At 48.6% G+C, this 18,530-nt stretch overlaps 1 protein-coding gene across 2 annotated transcripts in view; it reads right to left on the bottom strand.

The window, feature by feature from the left end:
• The window catches only part of CFAP157 (cilia and flagella associated protein 157), a 202,134-nt gene extending 186,595 nt beyond the window's left edge, over window positions 1-15,539 (bottom strand). The window contains exons 1-2 of one of the 2 annotated variants that reach the window (XM_085614126.1): window positions 15,115-15,539; window positions 12,221-12,492 (exon numbers count right to left, since the gene is read on the bottom strand). In XM_085614126.1, coding sequence (XP_085470252.1) covers window positions 12,221-12,492; window positions 15,115-15,266 — 424 coding nt within the window. In that variant the 5' untranslated portion in view covers window positions 15,267-15,539. The remainder of the gene's footprint in view (window positions 1-12,220; window positions 12,493-15,114) is intronic. The other variant, XM_085614125.1, reaches the window with a different exon arrangement.
• Window positions 15,540-18,530: the final 2,991 nt, after the last annotated feature.

Here is an 18,530-nt window from a genome sequence, read left to right as displayed (position 1 = left end):
TGCTGGGAGTATAAGGTGTAATAATTCCAGCAGCTCATCTGGCCACACAACCAGGGCTTGTCCTACCTTACACCTACAACGCACCCTGCCCGCGGGCCTACCATAGGGGTGACTAACATGAGGCTAAGGGAAGGTTCTGGAGGCTGGCAAGTGTGGGCACTTGCCCAGCCGGCGGGACAGTACGGGACTGCACGCGGGGTCTGCAGGGGCAGACCCAGGACACATTTTACAGGGCCGCTGTTGTGGGTGGCGCAACCAGCGCTGCAGCCCACTAGCGGCATTGGCATTCACAGGCCCTGGCACTCCGGGTGCACTTTACTGGGGACTGACAGGGAATCCAATAAACCAATCAGGTATATCAATTATGAACACTTTATCTAGAGAGCACTTGCGCTGCGGTCACGGATTAGCCGTGGCGCGGCGCCCTGAGCGGACAACACCAGCACAACAATCGAGGCACACCATCAAAAAGTGGAAGGGAAACTCACGCCAAGGTGCCAGGTCTAACAGTTTATAGTCCTATTTATAAGATACTTCTTTCCGTTCACTCCTGGGGCCCCAGCCTCGTCCCTTTCTCTCCTGGGGCCTCAGTCTCTTTCCATTCACTCCTGGGGTACCAGCCGCTACAGTTCACTCCTGGGGTCCCAGTCTTTTCCTCTTCACTCCTGGGGCCCCAGCCTCATCCAGTTCACTCCTGGGGCCCCAGCCTCTTCCCGCTCACTTCTGGGGTACCAGCCTCGTGCCGTTCACTCCTGGGGTACCAGCAGCTACCGTTCACTCCTGAGGCCTCAGCCTCTTCCCGTTCACTCCTGGGGTCCCAGCCTCTTCCCGTTCACTCCTGGGTGCCCGGCCTCTTCCCGTTCACTCCTGGGTGCCCAGCCACTTACTCTTCACTCCTGGGGCCCCAGCCTCTTCCCGTTCACTCCTGGGGTACCGGCCTCTTTCCGTTCACTCCTGGAGTCCCAGTCTCTTCCTCTTCACTCCTGGGGCCCCAGCCTCGTTCTGTTCACTCCTGGGGGCCCAGCCTCTTCCCGTTCACTCCTAGGGTACCAGCCTCTTTCCGTTCATTCCTGGGTGCCCAGCCTCTTCCGCTTCACATTCATATTCTCCAAATCTTGTCAGTAAACTCCACTCGATATGGTTTCTGTAATCATTTTGATCTCCCTATATCTACTCCAATCTCTGAAGCAAGTTCTGTCAATCTCTCATGAAACAATTTTGCATTTCTGGTTATACTCCTACAATTAAACAACAACTCCTCCTCACTGTAAAGGTTCAACCTGTCTATTCCCACATTTCCAGCTATCATCTCTTTCAGCTCCACTTTCAATCTGTAAATATCTAAAATCTTTGGTATTGAGCTTCGCTTTTCTATTCCCTGTGCCCATCTCTCCAAATCTTCTGGAGTGACCGCTGTTGAGCTTCTAGTTCTTAAAGGTACCATAGACCTCCCCTTCTTTCAAATTTCTGGGTGTAACTCTTTTCGGAGTCTCAGTTATAGGTTCCCTTATCGGAAGGTCCATTAATAAAATGACTGATTCGCACTCACTAGCTTGATCATCAGATATTATTACTTCTTTTCTGGGATTACTCAAAGGAAATGTTACAGCTTGAGGGTTTGGACTATTTATTTTCTCTCCATACAATGTGATAACAGGACCTATAGTCACTGGTACTGTCAATGCTTCAGCATTTAAATTCAATTGGCTTATTTTCTGTACTACTTCCTCTCTAGTTCTATTTAATGCTTCTCTTTCTTTATCTTGAAGCCCCCTATTGACTGATGTATCATGTAACATTTGAGGGATTAAGGGTGTTCCCGTGACCGGTGCCCTCGGGGCGACTCTACTGGGTCCGTCTTGATACGGTGAGGATTTTTAGTTCAAATGTCCTCTAACAATTCGTCATCTGATTCACCATATCCTGTCACATTCAGGTGTTTCGTTTTCTCCCTACACTTGCTTCCTGATTGTTCTTCAGCCATTAACACTGGATATAAACCTTCTGATAACTGTAGCTCTTCTCCATTGCTTCATCTGACCTTCACGTGACTCATGCAAATATCTTGGGGAAAATCCTCTATACTGCTTTCTGCCTCTGCACTTTTCTCATTCATATGACTCAAATTCTTCCAAAGCTTCATACTGAGTTAACTTAGGTCTTGGTTCCTAATCATTCATTCTCATTCCTAAATTCTGAAGAATTCTCCCATTAAACGTACCATGTTCAGGAAAAGCTAAACCTCCATCACCCTTTGTATATTCCATCCAATTCTCCAACCATACACAAGTATGATATCCTCTTTCCATCATCATAAAGGAAGCAGGTGTTTTCGGTGGTGGAATAGGAATTCCCTCTCTAGTCAACACAGGTTTATCTTTCTTAAAGAAATTCTTAATTTTCTTTATTAATGACATTTTTCTCTTTTCTCCATACATTCTGTATGAATGATATATGAAAGAATATTCCGCAAACCCTTGAACTCTGCTATCAGTGCGACTCACACCAGCAATGAAATCAGAATCCAACATACAACTTTTCGTCAACCAATCCTAGCGCTGCTTCTATCAATCAACCAATCAGACACAGGCTCACGCTCGTGGTCTGACCAATGCTAGCGCGGCCTTTTTGTGATGTCAGTACTACTCCGGAGACTGACACTCCCTTCACAAGGTAATACAACAACTTATTTATTGATACTTTTCATTAAATTCTTCATTAATAACAACATAAAAACATTTGCTACTCTGCCTGTTCCACTAAACAAAGGATAGATTTCGACTCTCAGAATTGCTCCTCTTCTACTGCGAGTAAAAACCTCTGTTTACCCTTCATCCAAGCTCGAGAGAACCTTTTACTCCTTCAGTGTTACCCTTACTAGGAAATAAGACCAAAGTTTCACCAGCGAACCTTCCGCTATCATTCACACTCAACTTTTATACAAAATAGTCCCAAGTTTAATACTGCCAGCCCTACGTAGCTTCTCAGTATTATTCCAATAGACGAGTAACCTCACTGCAGTGTGGCTTCTGTCACCACCTGGTATTCATTTCCCGGGAATTCTGGACAACATAAAACAAAGACGCTAACTCTTTTGTTAAACGTAAATCAATAATCAATACCTATCACCAAACTAGTCAATAATAACCATAACTCTGCTACCAGAAAACTGATCCAGTGGCGTACCAACAACAGATACTCCACTACCATATACTCACCTGGGCCCATAAACACACACACAAACGTAAGTTGAGTAAACCGCTGGAGTCAAAGTTTATATGATTTCATGAGTTTCAGGTTTAGTTATCCCATACTCGTAACTAACCTTTCACTGATCAAAACGTTTTTTCCTCTGGTCAATGGACCATTAGTTGAACTAGTTCATGGTGATAATTAACATAAGTTCTATAGTCTTAACTTTTACATTTAATTTTAAAAACAAATAATCACAGACTCAGGAAGGTTTAAAAACGTTATCTAAATTTAAGTCCATGTGAAACCATCTCAAATACACAGTGCATTCAAAGGAGCGAAAAATCAATTAAATCATCATACAATATAACATGGACTTACTCAATGAGCAATCTAAGGAAAGAAGAAGATAGAAAGAAAAGAACATCTAGGAATAACGTGAAATTATAATTACCAAGAATGGTGTGAAGACCAACCCCCTGGCCAAGGAGCTGGTAAGGGTCCCATGGGATAGGTCAGGCGACAAAGGCATCAGGACAGGATAGATGACATCTCTAGAATACCGACGACTGCGCCGCACCCCTCTCTGACACTCTTCTTCCTCGAGATTCTTCCGCGATCTTCTTATCTAACCCAATTAAATTAGGATAGAAGGTTCTGCATTCGATTCTTCATCAGCATCTCTCCCAGCAAACAGCATCACCCGCTACACGGACAGCACCCACGGCTCACAGCATCTCCGCATCGACGTCTCTCCAACTAACTAAAAAGCGACCTCAATTATACCTTTCGTTCTTCATGTTCCACCCACTAAAGTTTCAATATCATAAAAATATGAAATCTAATTGGTCAGGCAAGGGGGGATGATCATCACACCATGCTTACATGTCACTTTACTTAGTTCGACCATTGTTCGCAAACCCATCCCCTTAATTCTTATTCAAACTTTTATTCCCATCCACTACATGTATCCTTTTTGAAACATTAATGACACTGCGAAGAATAGGACATCTGATTGCTGAACTTTTCACCATTGGTTCCCAGGCTATGGCACTCAGATTGGCTTCCATTCAAATATTCTGTCATTGACCTTCATGGCCTCTTCCAAATAGACATGCGCAGTGTTTCTCTGATTCGGCTTACTTCAGTCATACATGAGAGGCCCAAATGCGCACTAATAATAAAGTCAAAAGACAGATGTTACTTTCACAAAATAAATGGTCTCACTGTATACCACCCATCTCTACTCTAATCCCTTTTACTTATTAATACTTTCACAGCATTAGCATTAGTAAAATAGCTGGTTTTTGTCTCAGCTAAGCAGGTGTCATGCACGTGTGTCTTTAAGACTCCAATTTAGTGCCTTCTGCTCATGCGCAAGAATTTCCCTCCAAGCATCACTCATCATATTGCGTAGATGCAGTTGACGCATGTGCACTAAAGATTTCCCCATTAAAGCGGTTTTAGTCCTTCGTTCCTGTTACTCGTGTTAGTAAACGCATAAGCAAGCTTCTCTAACCCGCGTGTTTGTGTGGTGCGCATTCATTTTACACAAGACAATTTTAGTAACTTGTTAGTAAGTTAAAGGAGAGGACTGCTTCTGAGCAAGTCTTTTTTCTACGAGTCCTTGCTCCATCAGGAGCACATTCCCTTGTTAATTGGGGGAGACTTTAACAGCGTGCCAGACCCTGGGTTAGATCACTCCCATCTCCCCTTGCCGACCTCCCATGTGGCGACGGCAGCACTGGGACTGTCGCAGTGGATGACACTTTGGTCCCTCCTAGATTCCTGGTGCGTACTTCACCCTGTTGTGGGAGAATATTCTTACTATTCACCACTGTATGATTACATGTCAGACTGGACCAGATCCTTTGCTTCCCGACAATACATACACAAGTAATAGCTAGAGAATATATAGGCTGCCCATTCTCCGACCACAATCCCCTGCTATTGCACTTGTGCTGGAGCATTCTCTGCCAACCTGCACCCACCTGGTGCTTGCAGCCGACCATGCTAGAAGACAGTGCCTTCCAGGATCGGACACATGAAATGCTGACTAACTACTTCACAGAAAACTGGGGCACAGTGACGTCCAGGCAGACAGAGTGGGAGGCACGGAAAGTAGTACTGCGGGACCCCACATTAGCACCGTGATGGGAGTGCGGACAGACTTGCACAAGGACTTGATAGCCTTAGAGGTGCCCTGGACACCCTCGAGGTACAGGCACGAGAGGCTCCGGCGGAGCATTGAGTCCTCACTTATGCCAGGGACCGCCATGCCCAGCTGGTGGCACAGCTGCAGCAGCTTGACTTTAGGGCATACCAGGCCAGGATACATGCAGAGGGAGACAAAGGTGGCCACCTCCTGGCCTTTCTCATGTGCAGCGTGAACCTACAAGAACCTATCACTGCAATACAACAATCCCCAACGAACATGGTCTTCACCCAGTTAGAGATGCATAACACATTCACAACATACTACAAGCATTATACGACCCACACCCTATTGCCCGTGCAGCACACATACATGCATTCCTTGAGGCTCTAGAGTTGCCTTCTATTGATCGAGGACCACCTATCAGCTGAATTTTATAAGGTATACAAGGGTATGCTAGTCCTTAAATTATTGGAGACTCATCAGGCAGCCTTAGAGAGGGTGCAGTTGCCACCGACACTCAGTGAGTCTAGTATAATATCGCTACTAAAACCTGACAAAAACCCCGCTTGATGTGAAGTCATATAGCCCTCTGTCAATGCTAGCCACACACTATAAGATAATAAGTAAAGTAATTTCTGGCCGCCTAATAGAGTTTATGCCGATGCTATGCTAGTCCACGCGGACCAGAATGGTTTCATACCTGGCTGCTTGACCACTCTAAACATACGCAGGTTGCATAGAGTACTTTAACAGGCTCCACCCCGTTGGCAGGCACTGCCTGTTTAGTGATAGACCTAGTGCGCAGGTTTGACACCATACACTGAGAATACATATTCGACTGGGTCTCCGGATGAGGCTACTCCGACTCATCCACCTTTTTTACACAGCTCCTACTGCCAGGGTTAAAACGGGACAGATTAACTCGGTGCCCTTTGGAATCAGTCAAGGCACACGCCAGGGATGCCCGCTGCCCTCACTTCTATTTGTATTGCCAGTGGAACTGCTGGCCCAACATCTGAGATGCTTTAGGGAGAATGGGGCATTTATGTAGGGACGTAACTGCATGCGGTCTTCCTATACGTGGATGTTGTTCTTTACATACAAGACATCCGACAGGGACTTGGGAGCGTCAAATCAATACTTGAAAATGTAAGAATGTCTCATGTCTGGGAGTGGAATGGGACAAGACTTGCCTCTTTCAATTGAGCCCGACCTTCCCGCTGCAGCGCCCCAGTTGCGCTGGGAACCGTCCACGTTCCACTTCCTGGGCGTCCGTATCTACGATGGCACCCGTAATCTACAAGACTGCAATCTCATGAGGGCAATTACCTCCCTGAGGCTACAAATAACTTTCTAGAGCACGCTACCCCTCACAGCACAAGGACGAGTTTCCCTCTCTAAGCTGGTTATGCTCCTAGGTTCCTATATTACTTGTACCATGCTCCACATTCCTCATACTGTACGGGATGTTGGGCTTCCTTATCTGGAACAAAGAGCAAAGACAAGTGGCACTGAGGAAGCTTCAGCTGCCCGTTGCTTTGGGGGAACTGGGGGCTCCCAACTTCGAACAGTATTACCTCGCTGCTCAGTTACAGTGGCCATCGCGATGGCTGGTGGATCGACATCTGGCTGAGCTGAGCTCCTCCTTGCTAGACCGTTCTAGTCAAATGATCCATGAACTGCTCTTGCTGGCTGGTAAACTCCCCCCGTGCTCCAGCACCCTATTGGCCATAGCACATGCCAGCTACGCTAGAAGTCTCCACTTGTCTTTGACACAGGAGCCTTACGCACTAGAGTTCAGAGTAAGATCTATACAACCTTTCGGGGACCTGCTCGGCAGGGAGGTGTTGGATCTCCGGGAGGAGAGGACACACTGGGCACTTTATTTCACGAGAGAGCTGTTGCGCGCTTTGAGCACCTATGCAAACGTTATGGCATTCCCATAGGCCATTTCCTAGCGCATCGCACACTACTAGCAGAACTACTGTGGCTTTGGCGCATTACAGACGAAGAACCAGAGGCGCATTCATTTTTACATGCAGTCTATGTGATGGGTTCCGGCCAGCACCTTATCATGTGGTTCACACACGTGATGGCATCTAACTCACAGGACTAGATGCAGCCTACGAAACTACATTGGGAGTGGGACATTGGCTGTAAGATTACTCCTAAAGAATCGGATATGGAAGTCATTTACCCCTGTAAACATTCCCGTAATGCAAAGTGCCAATATATCCAACATAGCATCCTACACAGGGCTGATCTCACCACAGAGCGACTACACCTAAATTTATAGATGTGGTTCCGGGAATGCAGACATGGCGCACATGTTCTGGAACTATCTTAGATGCCTTGGCAGAGGTCATGGATAGAGTGGATCTCAGCACCATGGAGGCAGGATTCCTGGGGATTCATCGACGTAGGAGACAGAGAGGCTCAACAGTCCATTTCATAGACTTAGCCCTAATTATAACTAAATGCTCGATTCTCATGAACTGGAAGAGTACCTGCCTCCCGAGCATGTTCGACTGGTGTGCAGCAATATTGAAATGGAGCAGAGCAGAGTCCACAGTGCTGCGAGAGAGGAGGCGAGGAGCTAACGATGAGTCCCCATCGCGCAGGGGTCGGGTGCTCTAGTATACGAGTCATAGGTCCACTGTCCACTCTGAGGGGCCGGGAGAAGGAGTCAGGCCGCGAGTCGTGATTCTGTCCCCCACCCCCTTCTTTCTCTGCTCCCAATGCCACGCCTAGAATGGGCCCACGCCCCCATCGTGACCTACTCCCCCGTTCTATATGTGCCTGGAGCGGTGCCGGAACGCTGCGCACGTGCCAGCTGTGGGTGACAAAGGAACCAAGGAGCTAGATGCCCGCCATGCCCCATCCATACACCCCTCCACATATGAGACACAGATCTTGGCTTTGGAACGGTTAGTGCCCTGCCTGTTCAAACTGTTAACCATATCATTTGTCACAGATACGTTAAAGAATTAACCTATGCCCCCTACAGATGTTTTTGCAACTGATTATGATGCCCTGATCTACTGGGACATTGTACATTGATTATCTGAATCCGCATATGATACTGTATTTGCAATGTGTATTGTTTGTTTTCTTTTACATGCAAAAGCTCAATAAAAACATTCTTTAATAAAAGGAAGCTCAACCGCGAGATGGAGACGTGCAAGTCTACAACTGGGTGTAAATCCACATTTGGAAATGGTGAGTATCAAAAAGGGTGTAGTTTTACACATAGATGACATAGTAGATTCACAGATAGGTAAGTTTACAGATCTAATCTTCCTTTATGAATAGGTCCCAGTAATTAAATTGAATTTTAATTAAACATTCCGTGCACATTTCGCTTGATGTTGAGAGTTCCAGGGCTATTTCCTTCTTGTGACACCTGGACGAAGCTGCAAGGGAAGCAAGCTCAGGACAGGCGCAACTGCGCAGTAACGATGTCGCAAAGACTACTGCAGCACACTTTTCCCAATGCACCGGCAAATTCTCAAAATTGGGTGCAAAGGTCAACACAATACCATGTGGTAAAGGGTTTTCCCTGGATGGTTTATGCGCCCAGTATTGTTCACTGCACTTGTAATGACTGTCATTCAAGAATTCACCAATCCACGCAGCGAAGCCACAGACATCACCCCATCCCAAGACCTCTGCGACAAGCTTGGAACCTATTTCCACCTCAAGATCAAAAACCTCTACGACAACTTCATCAACCATCCACCAGGTGCCACAGACGGCCTCCCACCCCCCAGAAACACCAGCCAGCCCACCATCTCCATCTGGACACCAATCATGACCGAACCATGAAAAGCATCCACTCGGTGGGCCCCCACAGACCCCTGCCCACCCTCACATCTACCACAGAGCCGCGGCCGCCATCGCACCCGAACTACAAAGCACCATCAACACCACCTTCAAACCAGGCACCTTCCCAGACGACTGGAAGCGCGCAGAAGTCATACCCCTGCTCAAGAAGCCCACAGCTGACCCCAACGGCCTCAAGAACTATTGGCCCATCTCGCTCCTCCCCTTCAAAACCAAAGTTGCAGAGAAAACAGTCAACAGGAAACTGACATGATTCATTGAAGAGAACGCTGTCCTCAACCCGTCGCAATCCGGTTTCCGAAGCAACCACAGCACAGAGACCGCCCTACTCGCCGCCACAGACGACATCCACACACTCCTGGACCAAGGCCACTACTCAACCTATCAGCGGCCTTTGACACCGTCTCCCACCTCACACTAGTCGCCAGACTACACAACGCAGGCATACAAGGAACAGCTCTGGACTGGATCCGATCATTCTTCACCGGAAGAAGCCAAAGGATCAGACTCCCACCCTTCCTCTCCTCCCCTGGTGGCCGACCTCCCTCGGAAGCCCACCTACCCCCTCCGACCACTTCAAGAACCTCGGCATCGTACTCGACTCATCACTCACCATGAACCGACAGGTCAACGCCGTCACCTCCAACTGCTTCAACACCCTCTGCATGACCTTCAAGTGGATACCCCCTGAGTCAAGGAAGACAGTCACCCACGCACTCATCACCAGCAGACTGGACTATGGAAACGCACTCTATGCCGGCATCAACAAGTCCCTTCTCCACAATCTCCAGACAATACAGAACACCGCCGCCAGACTCGTCCTCGGCATCCCCCGACACAAACACATCAGCCAACACCTACGAAGTCTCCACTGGCTCCGCGTGGAGAAAAGAGTCACTTTCAAAATCCTCACTCACGCATACAAATGCCTACACAACAACGGACCCAAATACCTCAACGACAGAATCAACTTCCACGTACCGAAAGAAACCTCTGATCTTCCAACCCCGCACTGGCCGAAACCCCGCGCATCCACAGAGCCAGAGCAGGCGGAAGATCCTTTTTTTACATTGCAGCCAAGACCTGAAACGAGCTACCGGCAAACATCAGACAGGCCCCCTCCCTGAACATCTTCAGGAAGACCCTCAAGACCGGACTCTTCGGCTAAACAGATCTGCAGACCCCCTCAGCGCCTTGAGACCCTCACGGGTGAATAGTGCGCTTACAATTCCCTCATTGATTGATTGATTGAACTTACACGAGGACAGAATCACCATCACTGAACATCTCCTGACCTCATTCCTTGATTGATCCTTTTTTACGTCTCACTCTACAACAATACAAATTCCCTCATCTTACTCTAAGACTCAACATTCTCCTGACCTCACTCTTAGATTAACCATCTCTTCACTCACTTTGTCACTGAACACCTTCTCACCTTGTTCTAGGCTTACATACCTCCAGATTGATCTCACTTTGTGGCTAAACATCACTCCATCTCATTCCATGACTGAATATGCCCTCATCTTACTATGTGATGGACCATCTTATCTCATTTGATGACTGAACATCCCCTCATCTTGCTCCATTACTAAACACCTGCACTTCTTGTCCAATGACTGAACTTTGCCTCATCTTACTCACTAATGGAACAGCGTATCTCACACTATGGCTGAAAATCCCCTCCTCTCGCTCAATGACAGAACATTGTCTCATCTTACTCTATGATGAAACATCATATCTCACTCTATAACTAAACATCCTCTCATCTCGCGCAACTACTAGACATCTGAACTCACTGTTCAATTAAAATTTGCCTCATCTCAACTCACTCTTTAATTACCTGTCTTTTCATCTCACTCTATGACTGAATATTACTTCATGTTCCTCTATGCCCGAACATCTCATTCAACTGTCTGACACACATCTCATCTCACTCGATAATTAAACACTGACTGAATAGCACTTCATCTTGCTCTATAACTGAACTTCTGTATTAACTGAGCATCTCATCTCACGGTTTAATGGAATCAATCAATCAATCAAATCATTTGTAAAGCGCACTACTTACCCGTGAGGGTTTCAAGGCGCTGATGAGGGTTTCAAGGCGCTGAACAGCTGTTCATCTCACTCCAAGACTGAATATCACTTCATCTTGCTCCATGACTGAACATCTCTCACTTGTAAAACTCTGTGACTGAATATCACTTCATCTTGTTCCATGAATGAACATCTCATCTCACTCTTTGAGTCAATATCTTTTCATACCACTGATAGAAAATTCCCTCTTCTCACTCTATGACTGAACATCTCATCTCACTTGTTAATTAAACTCTGACTGAATATCACTTAATCTTGCTCTATGACTGAACTTCTCATCACTGTATGACTGAGCATCTCATCTCACTCTGACTGAACATCTCATCTCACTCTATGACTGAACATCTCATCTCACTCTGACTGAACATCTCATCTCACTCTATGACTGAACATCTCATCTCACTCGTTAATTAAACTCTGGATGAATATCACTTAATCTTGCTCTATACTGAACTTCTCTTCACTGTATGACTGAACATCTCATCTCACTGTATGACTGAACATTTCATCTCGCTCTTTCATTCAACACCTTTTCATACCACTGATGGATAATTCCCTCAGCTCCCTCAATGACTGGACATCCCTATCTCACACCGTGGGAAATAATCTCACCATCTCACTCTTTGATTGACCATCTCTTCACCTGACCCTGTTATTGAATATCTCCTCCACTCACTCCATGGTGGAAGATCTCCCTCTGACTCGCAAAGCATCAATATCTCCCCATCTATGTGACTGACCATGAAGTGACAAAAGCTGAAGTGAGGAACAAACTATGCATTTGTTGAATACTCTGAGACCCTACAGTAATTGTGTCTTCTGGGCTCTGGATGGGCTGCACCACCTGTCCAGGAGGCTATCAGCTACTTCCTAGAGACAGAGAAGTAGGTTGTATGTTAGGTTTAGTTAAAGAAGGTGGTTTATTACCTAGCAGCATGTTCTCCGCGCTCAGCTGGTCCTTGGTCTCCTGGAATTCATGCCTCGCGTGGGCCAGCTGGCCTTCAAAAGCTTCTTTCTCTGCATCCTTGGCTTCCTGCAGCTCTCTCAACTTCTCACCCAAGTCTGTGATCTCATCCACCCGCTGGTCCAGGGTTCGTTTCAAGAAAGCCACAATCTCTCTCTTGTCAACAGAAACCTGCTCCAGCTGAGACTGGAAGGTGCCCTCCTTTACCTGCAGCTCGTCCCACCTGCGCTGGTACCTGTGGCGAGAGAGATGGATCCCAATGAGGTTTGGCATGGGTGGGCTGCAGAAGGAGAGTCCTGGGGAGGGATCTTCGGGTACAGATTTGAAAAATACCTGTGCACATACATGCACATTAGTACACACAATTCATAATTTCTGCACTTTGTAGAGTGACAAAATAGTCAACTTGTTGTCCTATTTTGCAAATGATGAAGACTGTTCTGCAAAACATTCTCCCGAAAGGTTAGTTTTAAATCTTTAGGTTCACCAAAATAAGTGGAAATTCTTCTATGGATGTTTAGCTGACAAAAAGTCGGAAAACGAGTATTCTTCAAAAACCTCGATTTTTGCTTATTTTTCTATTAAGTTTCTCTCACATTACATACTGTCTGTAAGGTAAGGTCGCATATTTGCACAGCCCCCTACACACACCAAGATACTGTGCAATGGATGTACACATATGAATAAATCTAGTGAGTCTGTCTGGTACCCCTCCCTGAGCTAACACTGACCAGCTGCCCCCTCCAACATGGACTAAAGCTAGATTGTAACATCTGGATTAATATTCATAACTGTCTGACCAAATCAATGCTGGGATTCGAGGCAAGATCATTAAATGGTTCTATTAAACGTCCAAAATGCCAGATGAAACTGCTCAAAACTAGAATTATTTTACATAAAGTTGCGAATATTAAAATGCCTTGGAAAAATTATGAGAAAGATCCTTACAAATATATGTATTTTATAGCTTCCAACACAGACACTGTGCCCCAAAGGATCTCACAAAGCATCAGCCAAGGAGACTGAGCCCAGGTTGAGGGGCTCCCTCTGACCCTGCGCTGACTTGAGGGGCCAAAGGAGGGGGTGCCACAAAGACACCAAGATGTGTGAGCACCTCAGAAACCAGGCTTGTGGAGGAGAAAGGGTACATTTGGCAATTCGCTTTGGGCCAGCAGAATGAAATCTATTTTGGGACCATTTGGCGTCAGTCCACTCCTTTCTGCCCAATCACCTAGAAGGCTTAGAGCCGTCATCAAGTCCGGCTGACAGCGACAGCTCTGTGCATGGTCATGATCGGAGTGGAACTACAAGCTGAGGGCACTAGGACGCCTCAGGAGGACAAGCACTTGAAAGCTAAAACAAGGGAAAGAGGTGGATCCCTGAGGAAGTCCACAAGTGACACGGGTGGTCTCACTGAATCCTGCTAGGGAGAAGGACCTGAATCCAAGGCCAAGTGAAGAGCCCTCAATGTATGAGCTCCCAAAAGATCTCATGAAGGCTTGCCTCGCCCAGATTGATCACAGATGAGTTCATCTACCAGTCTTACCATTCCGTGACACTCACACCGGCGACTGTGGGCCTGTGTGACGCTCTGAGTTCTTTGGGTTGTTGGTATACTAACACGGAAATGTCTTTTCACGTCCTCGTGCTCACTTGTTCTTGCTTGTGCTTGTCTCACTGGGTTCACTTTACATGTACTGCGCCATAATACTCCTAATGATTCTGGACTATGTTGTAAATAAGCCATGCTTTTTAAATGAGAACCTCGTTGTATATGTCGACGCCTTCACTGCTTTAAGTGATTTCACGCTTCATTAATTTCTTTTTATTTCAATGAGCATTGTCTAAACCACTGTTTTTCATGTAATTAAACACCCGATTCAAAGACATAAGGGTTTCTTTCGTTCTTTCTGACTATACAGATCAGTAAGGACAGGAATCCTTCATCAGAAATAACCAGACTATCGTCCCATATGGACACCATGGTGCTCTCAGCAGCGACAATGGGTTCACACTAGACCAGTGGCCTCCAGAAGGGGATGGGACTCCTAGATCTTCTGTGGGTGGGATTAAGGTGCTCTCAGCAGTGACAATAAGGTAATGGGACTTGTAGAACTGCTGTGGGTGGGATCATGGTGCTTTCAGCAGCAACAATAGGTACACACTAGACCGGTGCCTCCAGAAGGTAAAGGGACTTGTAGAACTGCTGTGGGTGGGATCATGGTGCTTTCAGCAGCAACAATGGGTTCACACTAGACCGGTGCCTCCAGAAGGTGATGGGACTTGTAGAGCTGCTATGGGTAAGATCATGGTGCTTTCAGCAGCAACAATGGGTTCACACAAGACCGGTGCCTCCAGAAGATGATGGGACTTGTAGAGCTGCTGTGGGTGGGATCATGGTGCTCTCAGCAGCAACAATGGGTTCACACAAGACCGGTGCCTCCAGAAGATGATGGGACTTGTAGAACTGCTGTGGGTGGGATCATGGTGCTTTCAGCAGCAACAATAGGTTCACACAAGACCGGTGCCTCCAGAAGATGATGGGACTTGTAGAACTGCTGTGGGTGGGATCATGGTGCTTTCAGCAGCAACAATAGGTTCACACTAGACCGGTGCCTCCAGAAGATGGAGAGAGTGTCTGTGTTTATACCTGTGTATATGTAAAAACTACTAGTGAAATCTGATAGACACCTCACTATACCAACTGGAAGAACTTGTACCCAATTATTTATCAGATAACACATAAGTGGTGTTTAACCCCCCAAAACACCCCTTGAAGCTAGGCCCCTGGTGCTTGGAAACTAGCTGGAGATTCTCACAAGAGGACACTTAGCTGGCGAGATACCCCAGCACTCACCTGGCCACCTGGCCTTCCAGGTCCCGGATCTGGATCAGGTAGAATTCCTTGGAGAGCTCGGACAGCGGCTCTCCCGTGGCAGCCGGGACTGGCGGCTTGCTCTTGGCTGAGCCATCTTTCCCCTTCTTCTTGCCTTTCTTCTTGGGGGGCATGGCTGGTGTTAGCCTGCCTCAGCTCTTGAGCCTCTCACTCAGCCCCTGCCCTGTCAAAGCTCCTCGTCCAGCCTCAGAGCCTGGGTCTGGCCTCCTCCCTGCCCTCCTGGCCCTGTCTCTCGACTCCCTCTCTTGCCCCAGACACACACTGTCCGGGCCTCGTCCTCCTTCGCCGGTTCTCGGTTTGTGTCCCAGTTCTGGTTCTCTGTCCCGGTTCTGGGCCTCTCCGTCCCGGTTCCCTCCCTCTGAAGCCAAGTTTGGGTCGCGCGCTCTGTTGCTGGGGCCCGGTGCGTGCCTAGCAACAGGAGAAGAGCAGACATAGAAAGCGGCCCGGGTCTTGGCGGCCATATTGGATTACGACCTCGCAGCTTTGCGGCTGCTGTTCCCAATCCAAGATGGCCGCCGAGCATGACGTCACCCCCATCCTGCTGCACGTACGTCGGCGGCCTGGCTCATCCCAAAAGAGGCAGCACGTGCTGCGGGGAGCTGCCACGGCGCGTGCGAGGAAAGGGTCGATAATGGGATATTATGGGCACCTACTGCCAGCACAGATCCAACTATGAGAACCATGATAAACTATGCAAAGCATGCTTCAGCTCAGCAGCAGCACCAGAATCAACCCTGCCAGGAGCAAGCATCAGGAGTAGAGGCCTTCAAGCTTTGTCCGAAACCCCATCCTCCCTCCTTTCAATAAAATGTTTTGAAGTCAGTGGCCTCCTGCAAACCTTTCTCCGGTTCTAGCTCTTCTTCGCTGGTTCTCGGCTTTGTGTCCCAGTTCTGGGCTCTCTGTCCTGGTTCTGGGCTCTCTGTCCCGGTTCTGTCTCTCTGTCCTGGTTCTGGGCTCTTTGTCCCGGTTCTGTCTCTCTGTCCTGGTTCTGGGCTCTCTGTCCCGGTTCTGGGCTCTCTGGCCCGGTTCTGGTTATCTTTCCCGGTTCTGGTTTTCTTTCCCTGGTTCTGGACTCTATGTCCCGGTTCTGGGTTCTTTATCCTGGTTCTGGGCTCTCTGTCCCGGTTCTGGTTTGCTTTCCCCGGTTCTGTCTCTCCGTCCCGGTTCTGGTTTTCTTTCCCCGGTTCTGTCTCTCTGTGCCGGTTCTGGGTTCTTTATCCTGGTGCTGTCTCTCTGTCCCGGTTCTGTCTCTCTGTCCTGGTTCTGGGCTCTTTGTCCCGGTTCTGTCTACCTGTCCGGGTTCTGGGCTCTCTGTCCCGGTTCTGGGCTCTTTGGCCTGGTTATCTTTCCCGGTTCTGGTTTTCTTTCCCTGGTTCTGGACTCTATGTCCCGGTTCTGGGTTCTTTATCCTGGTTCTGGGCTCTCTGTCCCGGTTCTGGTTTGCTTTCCCCGGTTCTGTCTCTCTGTGCCTTTTCTGGTTTGCTTTCCCCGGTTCTGTCTCTCTGTCCCGGTTCTGGTTTTCTTTCCTCGGTTCTGTCTCTCTGTGCCGGTTCTGGGTTCTTTATCCTGGTTCTGGGCTCTCTGTCCCGGTTCTGGTTTTCTTTCCCCGGTTCTGTGCTCTCGGTGAGCCGGTTCTGGTTTTCTTTCCCTGGTTCTGGACTCTCCGTCCCGGTTCTGGGCTCTTTGTCCCGGTTCTGTCTCTCTTTCCCGGTTCTGGGCTCTCTTCATCGGGTTCTGGGCTCTTTTCCTGGTTCTGGACCTCCCCGTCCCGGTTCTGGATTCTCCGTCCCGGTTCTGGGCTCTTTGTCCCGGTTCTGTCTCCCCGTCCCAGTTCTCTGTCCCGGTTCTGGGCCTCTCCGTCCCGGTTCCCTCCCTCTGAAGCCAAGTTTGGATCGCGCGCTCTGTTGCTAGGGCCCGGTGCGTGCCTAGCAACAGGAGAAGAGCAGACATAGAAAGCGGCCCAGGTCTTGGCGGCCATATTGGATTACGACCTCGCAGCTTTGCGGCTGCTGTTCCCAATCCAAGATGGCCGCCGAGCATGACGTCACCCCCATCCTGCTGCACGTACGTCGGCGGCCTGGCTCATCCCAAAAGAGGCAGCACGTGCTGCGGGGAGCTGCCACGGCGCGTGCGAGGAAAGGGTCGATAATGGGATATTATGGGCACCTACTGCCAGCACAGATCCAACTATGAGAACCATGATAAACTATGCAAAGCATGCTTCAGCTCAGCAGCAGCACCAGAATCAACCCTGCCAGGAGCAAGCATCAGGAGTAGAGGCCTTCAACCTTTGTCCGAAACCCCATCCTCCCTCCTTTCAATAAAATGTTTTGAAGTCAGTGGCCTCCTGCAAACCTTTCTCCGGTTCTAGCTCTTCTTCGCTGGTTCTCGGCTTTGTGTCCCAGTTCTGGGCTCTCTGTCCTGGTTCTGGGCTCTCTGTCCCGGTTCTGTCTCTCTGTCCTGGTTCTGGGCTCTTTGTCCCGGTTCTGTCTCTCTGTCCTGGTTCTGGGCTCTCTGTCCCGGTTCTGGGCTCTCTGGCCCGGTTCTGGTTATCTTTCCCGGTTCTGGTTTTCTTTCCCTGGTTCTGGACTCTATGTCCCGGTTCTGGGTTCTTTATCCTGGTTCTGGGCTCTCTGTCCCGGTTCTGGTTTGCTTTCCCCGGTTCTGTCTCTCCGTCCCGGTTCTGGTTTTCTTTCCCCGGTTCTGTCTCTCTGTGCCGGTTCTGGGTTCTTTATCCTGGTGCTGTCTCTCTGTCCCGGTTCTGTCTCTCTGTCCTGGTTCTGGGCTCTTTGTCCCGGTTCTGTCTACCTGTCCGGGTTCTGGGCTCTCTGTCCCGGTTCTGGGCTCTTTGGCCTGGTTATCTTTCCCGGTTCTGGTTTTCTTTCCCTGGTTCTGGACTCTATGTCCCGGTTCTGGGTTCTTTATCCTGGTTCTGGGCTCTCTGTCCCGGTTCTGGTTTGCTTTCCCCGGTTCTGTCTCTCTGTGCCTTTTCTGGTTTGCTTTCCCCGGTTCTGTCTCTCTGTCCCGGTTCTGGTTTTCTTTCCTCGGTTCTGTCTCTCTGTGCCGGTTCTGGGTTCTTTATCCTGGTTCTGGGCTCTCTGTCCCGGTTCTGGTTTTCTTTCCCCGGTTCTGTGCTCTCGGTGAGCCGGTTCTGGTTTTCTTTCCCTGGTTCTGGACTCTCCGTCCCGGTTCTGGGCTCTTTGTCCCGGTTCTGTCTCTCTTTCCCGGTTCTGGGCTCTCTTCATCGGGTTCTGGGCTCTTTTCCTGGTTCTGGACCTCCCCGTCCCGGTTCTGGATTCTCCGTCCCGGTTCTGGGCTCTTTGTCCCGGTTCTGTCTCCCCGTCCCAGTTCTCTGTCCCGGTTCTGGGCCTCTCCGT

Source organism: Triturus cristatus, chromosome 1_2 (assembly GCF_964204655.1).
Source record: "Triturus cristatus chromosome 1_2, aTriCri1.1, whole genome shotgun sequence".
NCBI classification, from domain to species: Eukaryota; Metazoa; Chordata; class Amphibia; order Caudata; family Salamandridae; genus Triturus; species Triturus cristatus.
Note: the sequence above shows the minus strand (reverse complement) of the source record. Positions and strands in the feature narration are given on the sequence as shown.